Source organism: Chiloscyllium plagiosum, unplaced genomic scaffold (assembly GCF_037043375.1).
Source record: "Chiloscyllium plagiosum isolate Xiang-an unplaced genomic scaffold, Cpla_swu_hap1 HiC_scaffold_1, whole genome shotgun sequence".
Classification (NCBI taxonomy): Eukaryota; Metazoa; Chordata; class Chondrichthyes; order Orectolobiformes; family Hemiscylliidae; genus Chiloscyllium; species Chiloscyllium plagiosum.
Window position 1 is genome coordinate 75,012,319 of NW_028270139.1, and position 18,727 is coordinate 75,031,045.

The following is an 18,727-nucleotide window of genomic DNA, read 5'->3' on the forward strand; positions in this document are numbered from 1 at the left end:
AATAAGTAATCCAAAATTGTACAAACTAATTAAGATAGAGAGATCTTAATAATTTATCAAAGCGATGGTGCCAAATAGGACAGTAAAGAGGATTTTACACATACAAAAGTGTTGTGAGGTCACATGTTGTTATACAGTGTTCTGTGTTGTTATGAGGGCATCCTTCAAAATCTTCAGTGGACATTCAGCCTCTGATCTTCAGGTAAGCTTCCTCCAAGGCCCCCTTGAGATACTTAACAACACCGAATCACTGAACAGAAACTGATTTACCAAGTTCCCTACCCATGAAGACTCAACCATGATCTTGGGTTCATATAGCAATACATGTAACCCCATCACCTATTTTGCACCTGTAAAATCTTCCTTACTGTCCTTTTTGGACACTATCACCTTGATAAATGGTTAAGATCTCTCTACCTTAATTACGTTGTACAGTTTTGGATTACTTTATTATTTTGGTTGGACCCTCTTATACCTGTTGTGTTAGCCTCTAGCACAAACTTATTTTTAATATTTTGTAATTATTTCTCCACCACATTGAATCGGAGTATAGACCATCCCTTTGCTTGTTATTCAGCTGTTGGCACTTTACTCACACCACTTGCCACTTTTGATCACTTGCAAAGACTTATTATTCGACACTCCACTCATACCATTTGTGTGATCTTTTGATCTCTCTGCCTATAAATTCTGTGCCTGTGTGCTTCTCTTCCCTTCACCTGACAAAGGGACCACGATCCGAATGCTTGCGACTTCAAATAAGCCTATTAGATTATAACCTGGTGTTGTCACTTCTGACTGAGAAGTAATGAGACAGGGAGGTTTAGGGAGGGAAAGACAGAGCTCAGTGCATTGTCTTTCAATGGCAGAGCAATAAAACTGGGGATGCTTAAAAGATCACAATTACAAGTGCAGATATCTAAAGGGCTGGAGGAGATTACAGAGATTGGAAGCAATGAAGTATTGGATGGAATTGAAAACAAAGATGAGCATTTTAAAATCAAAACAAGGTACAAAGACACCAGCAGCTGTTTAGTAACTTGCCAAAGCAGTCAATGTTTGTGTGTAGGTGGTCAATGTGTGCAGGCTATTCTAATGTGGAGGACTTTAGTAAATTCCAATATTACCCTAACATAAGATCAATACACTTTTGAGACAGTTTAAAGGTTGAAAGAGCATATCCTGTTGATTTATCTCCTCACTAACCCTGGGGTACCAAACCCAATCCTGTGGATGCTGGAGATCTGAAAAAAAAAAGGTGCAGGAGAACCTCAACAGGTCCAGCAGCATCTGTGGAGATAGAAACAAAGTTCATGCTTCAAGTCTGATACGACTCTTCCTTGGAACACGATTCAGTCAGCTCACTCAGCATAACCATACATAGCATTTTTACAGTACAATCATTTGTAGATTGTGCAATGCAACCTTATCACATTAGTTAAATGAAAATGCTACTCACCTGGCAACTAGGTTTGTGCATTGAAACTGACTCCTTTATCATTCGAACTTCTGAAGCTGTGACTCCACCCACAAGGAATAAAATAAGCAGAGGGTGGTCACTGGGATGGGGACGACTCACCTGTCAGGTTAATAATATGTAACAATAATGCTTCAGAGATAAATCTGGAAGAAAATGATATCTCACTGCCCCTTTCAAACACAGGCTCACAATTCTTCATCAAAGATTTTGTGCTATTTTCACCGGTTTAAGAAGCGGATAATCTGATTATCTGCTGCATTTTTGTTTAATGAGTTTATCACAACACACACACACACACACACACACACACGAAGTGTGAAGTTAAAATCTGTTACTTCTGTCAGTTTTAACACAGAAAACAAAATGCTGAGTGCTTGAGGAGTTAATCGTGATTATTGTAACATCCATTCATGCTGATAAGACCATAAAATCTCATTGTTATTCTGTATGCCAAGAGAGAGAGAGAGAGAGAGAGAGGAGAACTTTCAGAGGAGTAGGAATACCGAGCATAATTTCTGGATCCATTAAAATAGTGAGAACACAACAAGCAAGGCAGCCCACATGTTGCTGCTACATGCAAACCTTACTCATGGTCACTGCTAGCATGTTAGTATTATAAACTATAAACCTGTACAAAAATAATATGCACAGACCATTGCAACACAAATATGATACTAATGAAGTTCCTACAAATGCAATGGAAATATGCACAACTGTATTATGTAAATAATTCTAATTTTAAATGTGAAAATGTTTTTTGAATGGCAGCTCTATCTTAAAAATGCTAAATGTAGACTTTGCATTAAATATGACATGCTGGGAGGCTGATACAGCTATAGAAGGTGGAATACAATACAATTCGAGAAGTTGTTTTCACAGCACATCAGAAATATCCCCTAGCAAGGAAACCCCCTTCAGTCATCAGTCTAAAAATGCCTTTTCATAAGTGTCATAAAGAAAGTTTTATAAACACAATACAAAGAACGTAAAACAAATTCCAGAAATATTTAGTTAGCAATTACCTATTAAATTAAACTGTTCAAAATCCAGCAATTCAGTTTATAATGAAGCTAGTAATTTAGCGACCCAATACACAGAGCTGTGAAACCACTACGTTATTCTGAAGCATGGACCACACTAAGTCTCCCTTCAACTTAATTGTGTTTGACTATAGTTTTGTAAAGCACTTCAAGTATACATACTGCTTGCCCCTTCAAAATCAGCAGGAGCCTAAAGCAGAATGTTAAGAACTTTTCATTTAACAGACAGGAATTCCACAGGAAAGATATACAATATGGTGAACGAAAAGCTGAAGAAATAATTCCAAGGATCAGGTCATCTATATCATTATAAAATAGTAATTGGTGTTGGAGGAATGTTAGTTAATATTTATTTAGACAAATAATTTAAAATTTGTGTTGAAGTTAGAATTGGAATTAACTGAAAATAGTCCACACATCTACAAGCATCATATAACCCCTGTTGCAAATTATGATTTTGGAAAAGAAGGCAATTTGATTCATTATTTTAAAAAAAGTTACTTTGCTTGTATACTATTCCATAATATCCAAACGGGCTGTTACTTAATTCCCCTCAAGTAGAAGGCAAAATCACAAACTTATACCAAGGGACACAAATTAGCTCACTCATCAATTTTGCTGATGAAAGTAATTACTTTCTAAGCAAAAACAAACATTTGGTGTGTGAACAGTCTAGAACTCAGCACAGAAATTAATTTATGCTCTGCTAGTTTATTACAGGACTGGACATATAGAAAAGATAGAAAGCTTCACTAAGTTATGACTCATTGGTCACTGTGTTCACTCTGGGAATCCCTCAAGTTATAATTTAGTTAATGGGAAAAGATTTCTTTTCAAGATTAAGGTGAAGAAGAATAGTTCGATAAACCTTCACTGTTTAGAAAGCACTCAGTCTGTGACCTCAAACATTATTAGCTTGTATCAAAAATGATTATTCTGTTTTCAATTTTACCCTTCATAATCTGTTTCTCATTTCTGATTATTTAGGCAGTTATAGTTTAGGTTTCTCAGGGCTGCTAACATTTTCTTGAGTAATCGGACAGTATTGTTTGTGATTGTTGGAGATATAATATTGTTGTTGAACGTGTTTCTTTCTCTGATTAGTATTTCTCTCCAGTTCTCCAGGTGTTGACACCTCGCAGTTTGCACAGGAGCTGAGTGCCCTTTAATTCTTTGTCAACAGGTCACTAATCATGGTTAAGCCTTAATGGCAAGCATTTTTAGGCAAATTGAGATGCATCCTTACTGTGTGTTTTTAGCACAGAGGTAGAGGGAGCAACTTATCACAGCACTGAATAGGCAAGGGGTGGATATAATGTTATACACCACTTGGCTACAATAATGACAGTCATCGAAAGATGCAGTGCTGGAAAAGCACAGTAGGTCAGACAGCACCTGAGGAGCAGGAGAGTCAATGTTTCGGGCATAAGTCCTTCATCAGGAATGTGCACAATAATGAAACACCTACAGCATGTGCCAGCAACTCATCTAGCAAACACTGCATGTGTTTCAAACAATTGGCCAAGTCTGAAGGTCAAAGGGAACCCTGATGGTATCAACGGGAACTATGGTCAGTCAGGAAATGCCCTTACAGTCAGTCAAGAAGCTTATCTAATTCCACTTTAGAGGTTGAGCATAGTCAGTTTGGCACTTGATCCAACCAGATTCTGAGGATCCGTATCTAACTCAGAGGACTGGAGGGGATTGGAATCCCAGGAAGGGGTGGGAGGAAGTGTTAAAGTCATGTCACTCAGAACAGCTGGACAATCAAATTGGTGGGCAACTCAGTCACCCCAGCAGCACTAGTGCATTGGTCTGGGTCTCCACAGGCAATCTACCATTAATTTTTTAAAGGTCACTAGGGATTCCAGCCACATCAGAAGCACATGAGCAACATAGCCAGAGATTTATAAAGTACAAATTTAACATTTTTTCCAGAAGTTGTAACTGTAACAAGATTTTTTCTTGGCACACTTTTATGATTGTGCATTCACAATGATGTAAGTACTGTAAAGTACATTACATAGTAAGAAATGGACCAGAATGACAATAATTGCCAAATTCTTCACTGCATTGTAACTAACCTTCATGAACATGCTGAATCCAGTTTTGAGAAGTTCTGTTAAGCCACCAGACATGTACTCAATATCCACAATATCAGATCGATCTGGATGGAAGATCTCCTCTATCACCTGCTTCACCAAAGGCTTGTAGGTTGCCTACAAAAATGGAAGTGTTCAAATAATTGTTTCTTTCAGAAATTGGTGGATGAAAAATAATTTGAATGAAGTTCATTACTTATTATAAGTTGTGGCCAGGCCTGGGCTGAATAGCCTATTCCTATGGTCTTATAATAAGCGATAGGAGCTGTTTCACCAATCAAGTAGATCGTGGCTGATCTGACAAGTTTCAACTTCAATTTCCTGCCTTTTCCCTATAACCCTTGATTCCTTTTTTGATTAAAAGTTGTCTATCTCAGCCTTGAATATACTTAGCAAACCAGCTTCCACTCCTGGTACCTTCCCCTGCCCTCGCAAGAGCTGTAAAACCTGTGCCCATATCTCACCCTCTCACCTCCGTCCAAGGCCCCAAAGGGTCCTTCCACAACCGACAGAGATTTACCTGTACTTCCACACACGTCATCTATTGTCTCCATTGCTCTCGTTGTTGTCTCCTCAACATTGTGGAGACAGGACGCCAACTTACAGAATGTTTCAGAGAACATCTCTGGGAGACACACTGGACGAGGACAGGGGCAGTGGCCTGGTGCATGAACAGGGGCAGTGGCCTGGTGCAGGAACGGGGGCAGTGGGGCCTGGTGCAAGGACAGTGATCCGGTGTGGATTGTGACAGCAGCCAGCGATCAGACCACGTGGAAGTTCCCTGCGCTGGTCTGCAGAAGAGAGCTCTTGCAGAGAGATTGATGTTTGTCTTTTTCTTTGTTTCTTGCTTTTCTGACCTACGGATATAACTAGATATAGCAGTAATGCAACTTATTTTTTTCTTCATTTCTCTATTCCTTAACTAAGGATTATAACTAGGTACTCTGTACCTAAGATGGTGCCATGTGTTGATGATATTGTTACTAATTCTCTAAGTGAAGAAGCTGAACCCAGGTACCTTTGTACCTAAGATGGCACTGTAAGTGGAAACTTATAAACTTTCCCCTGTATTCATTTGAGTACATGTGACAATCAAGCTAATTCAATTCAATTTAATTTAATTCAATGATTGATTTCATGCTTCTGCAGGGGTTGACTTGCCAGTCTTCTGTGCTATTTAATCATATTTTACACAAGAACAGCAAGTTCACAGAACTGCAGAATTGTTCTCATGCAGGAGGCAGCCATTTAGCCTAATGAGTCTGCATGATTCTCTAAGCACTTTAATATCCTGCCTTTTTCCCATGACCCTCCACATTGTTAACTTAAATAATCAAGTAACATCCTCTTGAACATTTCAACAGAATTTGCCTCCCTGACATTTCCAGGAAATCCATTCCAAAACCTAAATGAGTTGCTGTGTGAAAAAATCGCTTTCTCCACCTTGCTTTTTCAAAATATTTTAAAACTGTGCCATTTGGTTAGCAATCTGTTTACAAGTGAAGAGTTTCTTCTGATCCACTCTGTCCAGAACACACAATCTTGAAACTTCTATCAGATCTCTCCTCTTCAAGGAAAGCAGTCCCAGTTTCTCCTAACTTGCTCATTACTAAAGTGCCTCATCCCTGGAACCATTCTCATAAACCTCTTCTGCACGGTCTTCAACACATTCACATCCTTCCTATATGGTACTCAGAACTGTACATAATATTCCAACTATTTGTCATTAACGTTCTTTATGATCTTCCTCTCTTGTATTTTATGCCCCTATTTATGAAGCCTTGAATAATAAATAATGGAGGTCAGACCAGGTAAGGATGGCAGTTTCCTTCCCTAAAGGACATCAGTGAACCAGATGAGTTTTTCTGCCGAGAATGGATTCATGGTCATCATTGGAGTTTTAATCCTAGATTTGTATTGAATTCAAATTCCACTATTGCCATTGCAGGATTTGAACGTAGGTCCTGAGAACATTACCGGGCTCGCTAGTTTAACAATTCTGCGATAATACCACAAGGCCATCATCTCCCTCTTTCATAATGGAAATATGGCTGACACAAACAAAATTTAAGATTTTTCTGCCATGTTATGACCACTGCTCCTACCAGAGAAACACAGTGGTGATAAAATTAGGACATGGTCCTAGGACATGCCAACTGAAAAGGATTTTGTTTTGAACCTGGACTAGATAACCAACAAATGATTGTCTAAAGACTCTCCATTGTAAGAGCTCAATCTAAACAGGCAACTTCACTCCAAAGTGCTTCACATCTACATGAAATAAAATATTCGTAAGTGATGAAGTTTCTTTAAAAAAATTGCCTCTGGCAATAAAAGTTTAAAAAGATCATTGAGATTCTTTCACAATGTTTAGTTAGTTTTTGTTAACTACCAAAGGCTGTCTTTAAAACCTAATTGCTGATACTTAAAATTTAAGCATTGTAAAGGTCTCAGAATTAGGAAATATTTGGGCTTATCATGTGAGTAATGCAAGACCATTGCATTCCATATTTAATTAGAAATTGGGGCATGGTTGAAGGTTTTAGCAGTAGGTGAGATTAAATGAAGCGGAGTCAAGTATGTTATAGAAGTGTAAATAAGTGGTCTTAATGACAGTGCAGATAGATATATGTATGTGGTCAGAAGATGTTGATGAGCAATTAATAGATTTAGAAAGGGCTGCAATAACAACAAATGGAAAACTTACATTTTATTGCACTTTACATGATCATTGACCATTTCAAAGTGCTTTACAGACAATGATTTACTTTTTGAAAAGTAGTAATTGCTATTATGAATCCTCATTTCCCCCTCCCCCACCTCATCCTAGTTCCAAACTTCCAGCCTGCACTGTCCCCTTGACTTGTCCGGACTTGTCCGACCAGCCTAGCTCCTTTTCCACCTATCCTCTCCACCCTCTCCTCCCTGACCTATCACCTTCATCTCCTCCCCCACTCACCTATTGTACTCTATGCTACTTTCTCCCCACCCCCACCCTCCTCTAGCTTATCTCTCCACGCTTCAGGCTCTCTGCCTTTATTCCTGATGAAGGGCTTTTGCCCGAAATGTCGATTTTGCTGCTCGTCGGATGCTGCCTGAATTGCTGTGCTCTTCCAGCACCACTGATCCAGAATGACATGTAACAGTCAATTTCTGTATAGTCAGCTCCTACAAACAAAAATATGACAGTGATCAAATGATCAGTTTAGTCATAGTCTTAGAGGTCTACAGTACAGAAAAAGATCCTTCAGCCCATTGAATCTGCACTAGTCAAAAACAAACCGATAACCATGCTGGTTCCATTTTCCAGCCTTTTGCCCATAGCCTTGAATGCCTTAGCATTGCAAGTGTACATTTAAATACTCCTTCAATGTTATGAGAGTTTCTGCCTCAACCACCCTGACAGGCAGTGCATTCCAGATTCTCACCACTGTCTAAACATCCTGTCCTTTAAATCTGTGCACCTTGGTCATTGATCCTTTCACTAAGGGAGCAAGTTCCTTCCTATCTACCCTGTTTGTGCCCTTTAGTTTTTTTCTACAACTCAATTGTGTCCTCCCTTTAGTCTCCAAGGAAAACAACCACAGCCTAACCAATCTCTCTTCATAACTTAAACTCTTCAGTTCGGGCAATACTCTGGTAAATCCCCTCTGCACTCTCTTCAGTGCAAACACATCCCTCCTATAATGCGAATTCGAGAGCTGCACTCAATAATGTGACTTTGATTGAGAAATAAATATTGGCTAGGACATCTGGGCAGGTCAGTTGCCCATCTTTTCCCATGGGATCTTTGACATCTATCACAGCAGCTTCATTAATATCTAATTTGAAATGCGTCATTGTTGACATTGCTGTGATCCGTCCGCACTGCTCAAAGCCGAGACTGAATAGAATAAAATATCTTTTATTGTCACAGGACTACAACCCTGAAACACAACTCAGAAGAGAGTGCTACCAACTGAGCCATGGCTGACACTATTCAAACAAAAATATAAAACAAAAATGACATTTTTATTAGTTATGCAGTGGCTCCAAGCGAAAAAAGAAATAATGTAAAAAGATTGTAGGTCATGGTGTGTTTGTGAATTTTGAGGAAGCTGTCGTTTACAATGTAACAGAATTTCTAACTTTTCCAGAAGACAATGTTATTCATTATCACAGGATTAGAAAAATTGTAATAATCCAAACAGCAACTTAAATAACAAATTGCAGAACAACTAACATGCCCCACACTATTTAAGCTATTAAGTTCTGCTTCAAACTTCTCTCAACAGACCAACACTCATATAACTGAGAAGTGAAGACACAGAGTCTGAAGTCTCTTTTTTCTCCCCTCTTTGGAGTTTGAAATATATATTAAAAAAATTCAGTAAGCTTTCTGTGACGATTTTAGAGGAGAAATGGTTCATTAATCTCCAACAAGTTGACCCAAATGACAGTGTCAATGATTACTCAACCAGTGATGTAATCACTTAATGCACTGTTGACAAATTGATGATGTTGCAGCTGATGGTTGACATTGAGATGTAAATATTATAGTCACTCCTACAGGAAGATTAATGACAATTACAATTTGGTTTGGAATGTGTTTCATTCTAGGAATTCATAGAAAAAGGTAACATCTGAAAATGCTAGAAGTATGGATTAAAAAAAAAATCGGATTAATATGCAGATCCATGATTAAGATGGGAGGGTGGGTGAGGATGGGAGAGAGTGGTGATAGGACAGCAAGAGAGATGAAGAACAGGACAAATAAAAGTTTGCATGTGAAAATGTGGAGGGCAGTTGAGTTATGGACAAGGAGAAACAAGGAGGAGAGGGAAATGGGGGAGAGGGGGAAATGGGAGAGAGAAGGAAATCTGAGAAGAAGGGGAGGGGAAGTAATGTAAAAACAAAATGGAAGGGGAGTGGAGAAGAGGAGGATGTGGGGAAGGGAGAAAAGGGCTAATAATTATTCAGGATTGTTTATTGGCAAGAATGCATCTCCATGCACAAGCATCAAACTAATTTTACTGAAATGTCTCTTCACTGACAGGCACAACAGATTTTGAATGGAATAGGGTTTTGAAGAGAGACAGAAGCTTGCAACGTAAAAACAATCCAAAAATGGAATGGGACCAACTGAGCAGCTATTCCCAAGAGCTGGCACAACATGGTGTGTTGGGTTGAACTCTTTTTCTGGGATGTAACTATTTAAAATTCATAGAACAAGAAGAACAAAGCAAGTTACAGCACAGGACTAGGCCCTTCGGCCCTCCAAGCCTTTGCTGATCCAGATCCGCTATCTAAACCTGTTGCCTATTTCCTAAGGATCTGAGTCCCTCTGTTCCCTGCCCATTCATGTATCTGTCTAGATACATCTTAAATGATGCTATTGTGCCCGCCTTTACCATATCCGCTGGCAATGCATTCCGGGCAGCCACCACCCTCTGGGTAAAGAACTTACCATGCATGTCTCCCTTAAACTTTTCCCCTCACACTTTGAACTCATGACCCCTAGTAATTGAGTCCCCCATTCTGGGAAAAAGCTTCTTGCTATCCACTCTGTCTATACCTCTCATGATTTTGTAGACCTCAATCAGGTTCCCCCTCAACCTCTGTCTTTCCAATTAGAATAATCCTAATCTACTCAACCTCTCTTCATGGCTAGCACCCTCCATACCAGACAACATCCTGGTGAACCTCCTCTGCACCCTCTCCAAAGCATCCACATCCTTTTGACCAGAACTGTATGCAATATTCCAAATGTGGCTGAACCAAAGTCTTATACAATCGTAACATGACCTGCCAACTCTCATACTCAATATCCCTTCCCATGAAGGAAAACATACCGTATGCCTTCTTGATCAATTTATCGACCTGCGTTGTCATCTTCAGGGTACAGTGGACCTGAATACCCAGATCTCTCTGTACATCAATTTTTCCCCCGGGCTTTTGCATTTACTGTATAGTTTGCTCTTGAGTTGGATCTTCCAAAATGCATCACCTTGCATTTGCCTGGATTGAACTCAATCTGTCATTTCTCTGCCCAACTCTCCAATTTATTCAGATTCTGCTGCATTCTCTGACAGTCACCTTCACTGTCTGCTACTCCACCAATTTTAGTGTCATTTTCAAACTTGCTAATCAGACCATCTACACCTTCCATGGGTATATGAACAGGAAGGGTTTGGAGAGATATGGGCCAGGTGCTGGCAGGTGGGACTAGATTGGGTTGGGATATCTGGTCAGCATGGACCGGTTGGACCGAAGGGTCTGTTTCCATGCTGTACATCTCTATGACTCTATGTTTGACTGCGTAGAACAGCTAAAATTAAGTGAGTTAAATTCTCTTACCTTAGCTGTAATTTACCACAGGAAGTCAAATAGAGAAAGGTCCAATGACAGAATTAGAGGTAACGGATAAATTAGCAGGTAAAATGATGTGACTATTTACTTTGGTCTTGCAGTTTAGAGAAGCAAGGATAATGTCCAAATCTGCTGAGACAAACACTCCAGCTGTGCAAGATGTCAAGCTGGATACATTTTAAAAAGCTGAGGCAGGTGTGAAGCCCGTGACATTATAAATGCCTCTAACTACATCACATATATGTATAGCTGGTCCTGTGGTCATGAGTTTAATTCTGTAACTGTGACCCCACAAGTAATCTCCATGGTCTGACTAATCTAATACATTCTAAATAAAGTGGTGGACTACTACAGATAGTCAACCCAGATTTTATCCAAACTCTCTTCTTTTCTCACATTCTCCCCCAGTGATATTGGAAAAAAAAATGCAGTTTATAAAGTTAGTGTCAGTACTTTTCATTGCCATCAGACATCTCAAAGCTAATGAAGTATTTATTGAAGCCTCAGTGGGAGCCAATAGGTGTTCAGCAAACACCTACACGTAACAAGCACAGTGGACAAAGGCAAGACCACATCTGGAATACTGTAAACAGCTCTGGTCTCTTTATTTGAAAAATTATAATTGCATAGAAGCAGTTCAAATAAGATTCACAACTTATTTCTGAGTGAAAGAGCTTATCTTATGAAAGATGGTTGCACAGGTAGGGCCTTTATACACTGAACTTGATAAAATGTTTGTTGACCTTACTGAAACATATAAGATCCTGAGGGGATTTAATAGAGTAGATAACAGGAAGATGTTTCTTTTCACAGGGAGACTAGTAAGAGTGAATATAGTTTAAACTAAAAGGTCTCCCTTTAAAGATAGCACTATGAAGAATATTTTTATTTGAGGGTTTTTGGCAAGTGGAATTCTCTTGCCCAGAAAGCAGGGCAGTATGGTGGCTCAGTGATTAGTACTGCTGTCTCTCAGCGTCAGGGACTTGAGTTTGATTCTACCTTTGGGTGACTGTGTGGAATTTGAACATTCGTCCCGCGTCTGTGTGGGTTTCCTATCGGTGCTTTGGTTTCCTCCCACAATCCAAAGATATGCAGGTTCAGTGGATTGGCAAATGTTGAGTTGCCTGCAGAGTCTAGGAATGAGTCGGTTAGGTGGATTAGCCAGGTAAATATGAGGTTATGGGTTATTCTGATTGTACAACCACATGTATAACTCCACTGCTCTTCTCTGAAATGTGCCATTGGATCTTTTACACCCACCCAGGCAGGTAGGTGACACCTGAGTTTCATGTTTCATTCGAATTACAGCAAATCTGACAATGCAGTGTTTCATGGAGGAATAACCTTGATTCTTCTGCTCAAGCAATGGAAAGGGTCTTGGTCTCAAAATGTTGTGATTTAAAGGCAAGAGTGCTACAAACTGAGTCATGTTTCAAGCTGTAAAGCTAAGTTGATCCATTTGTGCCAGCTGCTCTCAATTGATACTGTAATAGATTGTTACATTAGCATTCTTGGGCTAAGGTGAAGACAAATTAACAAGGGTTCATGTTTTCAATCACGATCCTAACCAGCTTTGGTTTCAATATACCACCGTGTAAAATATTTTAGACTCTCATCACCGCAAAAGCCATAGCATCTGCACAGACAAGTTTTCTTCTGACCTCTGAGCAGCTGCATGTGTGCATCCTTTGGCTGCCTCCTTTTCCTCATTTACAAGTTGCACCTTGGCCTATGAGTTACAGTCATGGAGTTAAACTTCAGCTTCAGTCTGTACAATGATTACATCCAACTTGACCTCTCAACCATTCATGGTTTCATAGAAAAGTACGGTATAGAAGGAGGTCATGTAGAAAATCAGAACATATCCAGGAGTCCATGTGACCCATTGATAGTGCACTGACTTCTTTGAAGAGCATTCTAATTAGTTTTCACTCTCCTGCTCTCCCTCCATGTTCTTTTTTTTAGTACTTATTCAATTCCCCATGAAGGCTATTAATAAATCTAACAACCATCCTGTCAGGCAGTGAATTCAAAAATCCCAACCACTCAGTGTGTAAAACGCTTTCCTCATGCAAGTTCAGGTTCTTTTGGTAGTCAGTATATAATCAGAGGGTTGTCCAATTTCTACTTCTGGACTGGCCGTTAACTTCCTCTGGAATTGGGAAGATCAAAGTCACAATTTTGTTGCTTTCACAACCAATTCATTTTCACTCTTAGCTACTCTCTCAAAACTAATCCGACTGTTTTTGACCCAGCTCAGGACTAGATAGTTAGAGAAGGTGTTCCTTACTGCGGCCAAACAAGTTGATTATCTCTCTGTTAAGTTTTTCCAACATGCCTAGAGTATGGCACAAAGCAAGGGTGGGAGAGTTTCCTGATCAGCCAAACCACACAGTAGTTGTAGTTCAGCAACATTCCCCAATTAAAAGACTGCATGCTCAAGATCTTGCGATGAACAAGTATCATTCTTGTTCTGAGGGATAACTACACCCATCACCTCATTGAGAGCATTTGGATAGTATTTCATTCTTACTGCCAATCAGAAAAACAGCCTATTGGTAGAGAGCTTGGCTTGCTACCTTAACATGTATTCTATGTTTGAACTACCCACCACAACACAGGCTGGAACCCAACACCACTGCAATTAGCTTTGCATTTACATTTTGCTCAAATTCATCCCCACATCATAGCAAACATAAAGGCACTTCTTAGAAGGTAATAATATCATAAACCGGAAACCACTTACTCTCTTTTAATACTTCCCGGTTTTTGACAATGGATTTGACAATGAAGGAATGCCTGGAATGCAGACAAAATGCGGGGAACAACAGTACTCTTCTGAGAATGAAGATGAGGCTGAGAATCAGGTCACTGACCAAGAGGACTGTCAAAGAGACCACAACAGAACAATGTATCATTGAGGCCAAGAGGCCAGTGACAAGCTCATTGAAATTCAATTCCAGCATCAATGAGCTTATTTGGACTTTAATTGTTTAAGATTCTGTTGGTAACATGGCAAAATTTTGTTGGTAATAAATAGCTCAGTTGTCTGGACAGCTGATTTGTAAAGCAGAGTGATGCCTTGGGTTCGAATCTCAGAACAGCTGAGGCTACCATGAAGGTCTCTACTTTTCAGCCTCTCCCCATACCTGAGATCAGGTGATCCTCAGGTTAAACCACAACCAGTTGTCTCTCTTTCTAATGAGAGGGCAGCCCTATGGTCTGGTAAGACTATGGTGACTTTACCATTACATATGGCGATCAGTCCTGCTCAGTACAGATATGGACCTAGTTTTCTGTTGCATTATAAAATAAGTGTCTCATTATATACATCATAGAATGCATGATATCTTTGGGCAATTTCACATTAAAGTATCTACACATTAAATGGCCTACAGGCCATTAAGGAAAAAGAACAGCAGTGAGTTAGACTGGTTGCTAACATTGCATGGAGGTCTTAAGGCAATCGTCGGGATTTCATATCCAAAGGTCATGTCATGAGGTCACTCATGGTAGCCAGCATGTTGACAGGAATCCAGAGGAATCTCTCTGGAACCTTACATCATTTGTAATCCTTCCAAGTTTCAGAGTGCGTAAGTCTGCTAAGTTGCCCTGAAAGGTTTATGCATCCTCTGGGACAATGTTGAACCTGCCAATGGCAGCACTTCAGCAGCTTTTCTTGGAACCAATGTGTTATGAGGTAGAATGAACATGTCAGCTGCCCATTGTATATCTCCCAGCCTTCAATTGCAGTATGCTCCCTTGAAAAGTTGAGACAAATAATTAATCTCTTTCTGCAGAGATATGTATTCTCACTCATGGGGTGGGTGCAACTGTGCAGTGATGTGTACAGATTGGGCCCTAGCATGTTCCCTGCAAACTGTGTTAAGCCTCATTCCGGTCTACATTTACATGCAACAACTTGGCTGCAGTCTTCATCACTGATCAAGGATTCATTATATCTGAGGCTATCTACTGACAGGGAGTTGGTTGTTTGTTAAGGTTGGGCAATGCTTGGCTACCTTTGGGATGTCTAAAGAGGCTGTTCATCTCTCTCAAAGATATGACTTCAACACGTCTGAAAATTACACTACAGCTGAACATGTGAACTTGTGTTTACAAAAGCGAAAGTTTATTTACAATGAAGAATCACCTCATGCCACCCACGTGCCGTAAGATTTCTTCTTCCTCTGCCTCCCACAATGTTTACATTCAGTCCAGCAGCTGGGGAGCAGGGACCCTGTTCTATGTTTGGCCCTTTTGGATTGTAAGTCTTGGGCAGTCATTTCTTGATATCTTTGGACCTAGAGAGCTCAGGTCTGCTGAAAGTCTTCTGCCCAGCTGTAGGTTCAACATCCTTGGCTTGAACTGCTACGGGATTTGGGAGCACAGGCAGCAGGGGTGGAGGAGGGACTATGCAAATCTGGACTGTCCTGATACAAATTTCTGAGAAGGATATGTGTGGCTCCTCCTCCCTGTATGTGCCTGCTGGCACCACTGTGCCTCCCTGAAAGAAAAAAACATTGGACTGAGGCTAATGTCCTTTGCGATTTTTGAGAAGATTTGTAGCTCAGGTTGATGATAAGTCTGTAAGTTAGCTTAAGGCTTGTTTTCAGTTGTTTCATTACCATGACTAGGTAACATTGTCAGAGAGAGTCTCTGGTGAAGCACTGCTGGTATGTCCCACCTCTCTATTTATAGGTCTTGGTTTCTTAAGGTGGGTGATGTCATTTCCTGTTCTTTTTTCAAGGGAAGGTAGATGGGATCGAAGTTGATGTGTTTATTGATGGGAGTTCCAGCCACCTAACAATATGACCCACCATCACTAGTTTCCATACATACAGACAAAGAAGGACACCACTTTGACTGGGACAACACACACATCCTAGGACATCTGCACTTCCTGATGCTGCTTGGCTTGCCTGTGTTCTTCCAGCTTTCTGCCTGTGTACTCTCAAAATCTGTACAGCAGTGGGATGACAATAGGTATTCTTCCACAGCCATTTTATCAGTTTATTTCCAGAAGGCTGTTAAAGTTTGGTCCATATTTTAGAAATAAGAATCAGAAAATATTTTCATTACTGGGACAAATATAGCAGGTACAATATTACAGTTCACCAATCTATTTGGATCCGACCTGCATTAAAATTGCAAAGATGTTGCGAAAAGTCCATGAATTCTGCTTCACACAAAGATCATTGGCAGTGCAGAGCTCAATGGCTCTGTTCTATAACATTAATAATGCCAGTTACTCCATCACTCGACATGGATTTCATTCTAGCTTCACAGTCAAAGGTAAACTTGCTTCAAAGGCAATTTTGATAATTACTAAACAAGACACATTTTTGACCTACATCAAGATGAAAGCAAGTCTGAAGGAAAGGAGCATTTCCACATGTAAACGAATATCGGCACTATGGGCAGGCTAATTGGAATGAAACACGAAGACTTAGCAACGAACTGTGTTGATTTTTAAACAGTTCTCTCCCGTCTTATAAGCAAAGGATCTGTTCATTTAGGATAAATTTGAAGACTGGGCAGGATTCAAAATTTGTTCAAACTTGAAGTTATAGAAGAGCTTGGATTAGGACTGAAGTGAATATCTTTTGTGCTTAAAGATTAAAGGAGTCTGGTATTTTAATTATGAACTTATATTATCAATTTCCCTTGTAGCCTGTGCAATTTGTAAAGAGATGTATCACATATTGTACCAACGTTAATTAATAATAAATAGGTACAATAGCACAAACATTCCTCTGAAAATCAACTTGAAGGAGAAATGAAAACATAATCTGTACTGTGGTTCAAAAACATTGTTCAAATGTCTGCTGTGACTGTCTACCTGCCTGGGGCACCAACATCCAAGTGTAGAAAATGCTGAGGCTAGCAAATGAGTGCAGTCTACTATTACAGAGTTTTATTTTACTCAGTAGTTTAGCCTTGAGCAGAGGCGAATAACATTAAAGCTGTTTTTCTGTATTTTATTACATTTGATCCCCATTCTGATTTGTCAGAGTTGCCAGACATTATCTTTGTTTATCAGTCCAGTATACTGCAAAGCTCAAACAACGTTTTAGGGAATTCAGAAGCAATTCAGTTAATCCCCACCCTGAGGCCTTGCAATCCCACCTCTGAGTGAGGCAACTTTAGCAGCAGTTGTAATGTTCAAGGGGATGGGGGAGGATGGGGAGTTGTACCAAATTCCAGAGCTCTTGTCAGCTTCTAGTCACGCAAAATCCAAGTGTCTTTAATAGCAGTCAACGGCTCTCAGTTAAACATGGACCATCTGTTTAATAATATCCAGCCACAATCAAACACTTCAAAACTGAAATACATTTAGATTTAAGTCTTGGGTGAGGCCAAAGCCTTTGTTGAAGAACAATGACAAAAGTATAGATAATTACATATTTGCTCCCCTTAGCACTGTATTCCAAATTGATTATAATTATCAAATGGTTTTCCCGCTTAAAGTAGATCTTCTGCAGCAGTTCCTTTCTAAAAATGGTTCAAGACAACACTATATTACTTTTCGATAGAATTTTGAATAAATTTATGCATGTAACTAAATGTAAAATTTGAGATATGAAAGTTAATATATTTTAACTAAAGCATCCTTCTAATTATACATGTTGAGGTATGTCAATCTTGTTGTTCTTAACTGGATTTGCACACATTAGAATTGCATAGGGGAGACAGAAATGAGTAACTGGGAAAGTGATAAAAAAGACTGAGAGGAAGACTAGACATTAAGCAACAACGTGAGTTTATGAGTGAACGAAAGAAAATCCAGGAATGAGCACAAGATTCATACACCATATAGTATATGGAATCTTTCAAATCTAAAGAAAATAATTGCATTTTTGTCACACATTTCAGCTAATAAATACCTTCTAAGCGTTGTTACACAGTCCAATTTGTTCACGATACAAGGACTGGGAGATTGACATCAGTGGTGGGTAAGTTGCTGGAAGTGATTCTGAAAGAAGTGATTTACATGCATTTGGAGAGACAAGGATTGATTAGGTAGGTGATGTCACTATTCTAAATGTGGTCTGACCAATGCTTTGAGCATGGGAAATTATTTCTCACAAACTTGATTTGAGTTTTTTGAGGACGTGACCGAAAAGATAGATGAGGGCAGAGCAGTAGATGTGGTCTACATGGACTTTAGTAAAGCCTATGACAAGGTTCCCACAAGGTAGACGGATTAGTAAAGTTAGGTCAGATGGGATTCAGGGAGAGCTTGCCAATTGATACAAATTAGCTTGATGGTCAGTGACAGAGGATGGTGGTGGAGGGTTGTTTTTCAGACTGGAGGCCTGTGACCAGTAGTGTTCCGCAGGGACTGGTGCTGGGTCCACTGTTGCTTGTCACTTATGTAAACGATTTGGATGAAAACTTAGGATGCATGGTTAGTAAGTTTGCAGATGGTACCAAAACTGGAGATATACTGAACAGTGAAGAAGATTATCTTGGATTACAAAGGAATCTTGATCAATTGGGTCAATGGGCTAAGGAGTGGCAGATAGAATTTAATTTGGATAATTGCGAGACGTTGCATTTTGTTAAGACAAACAAAGGCAGGATTTATATAATTAATGACAGGGCCCTGTTGTCAAACAGAGAAACCTAGGAGTTCAGGTCCTTCTCAGGATGGAAGCCAGTGACTAGTGGTGTTCCACAAAGGTTGGTGTTGGATCACAACTTTTCACTTTATACATTAATAATCTGGATGAAGGAACTGAGGGCATTTTGGT

The 18,727-nt window shown here is 39.7% G+C and overlaps 1 protein-coding gene across 3 annotated transcripts in view; it reads right to left on the reverse strand.

Annotated features, from left to right (window-relative positions):
• scfd2 (sec1 family domain containing 2) overlaps window positions 1-18,727 on the reverse strand; it is a 325,676-nt gene that overhangs the window by 14,276 nt on the left and 292,673 nt on the right. For all 3 annotated transcript variants that reach the window (XR_006311787.2, XR_006311785.2, XM_043691021.2), the window contains exons 7-8: window positions 4,605-4,739; window positions 1,460-1,579 (exon numbers count right to left, since the gene is read on the reverse strand). Coding sequence is in view for 1 of the 3 variants with exons in the window: in XM_043691021.2 (XP_043546956.2) it covers window positions 1,460-1,579; window positions 4,605-4,739 (255 nt within the window). In the remaining 2 variants the exon portion in view is untranslated. The remainder of the gene's footprint in view (window positions 1-1,459; window positions 1,580-4,604; window positions 4,740-18,727) is intronic.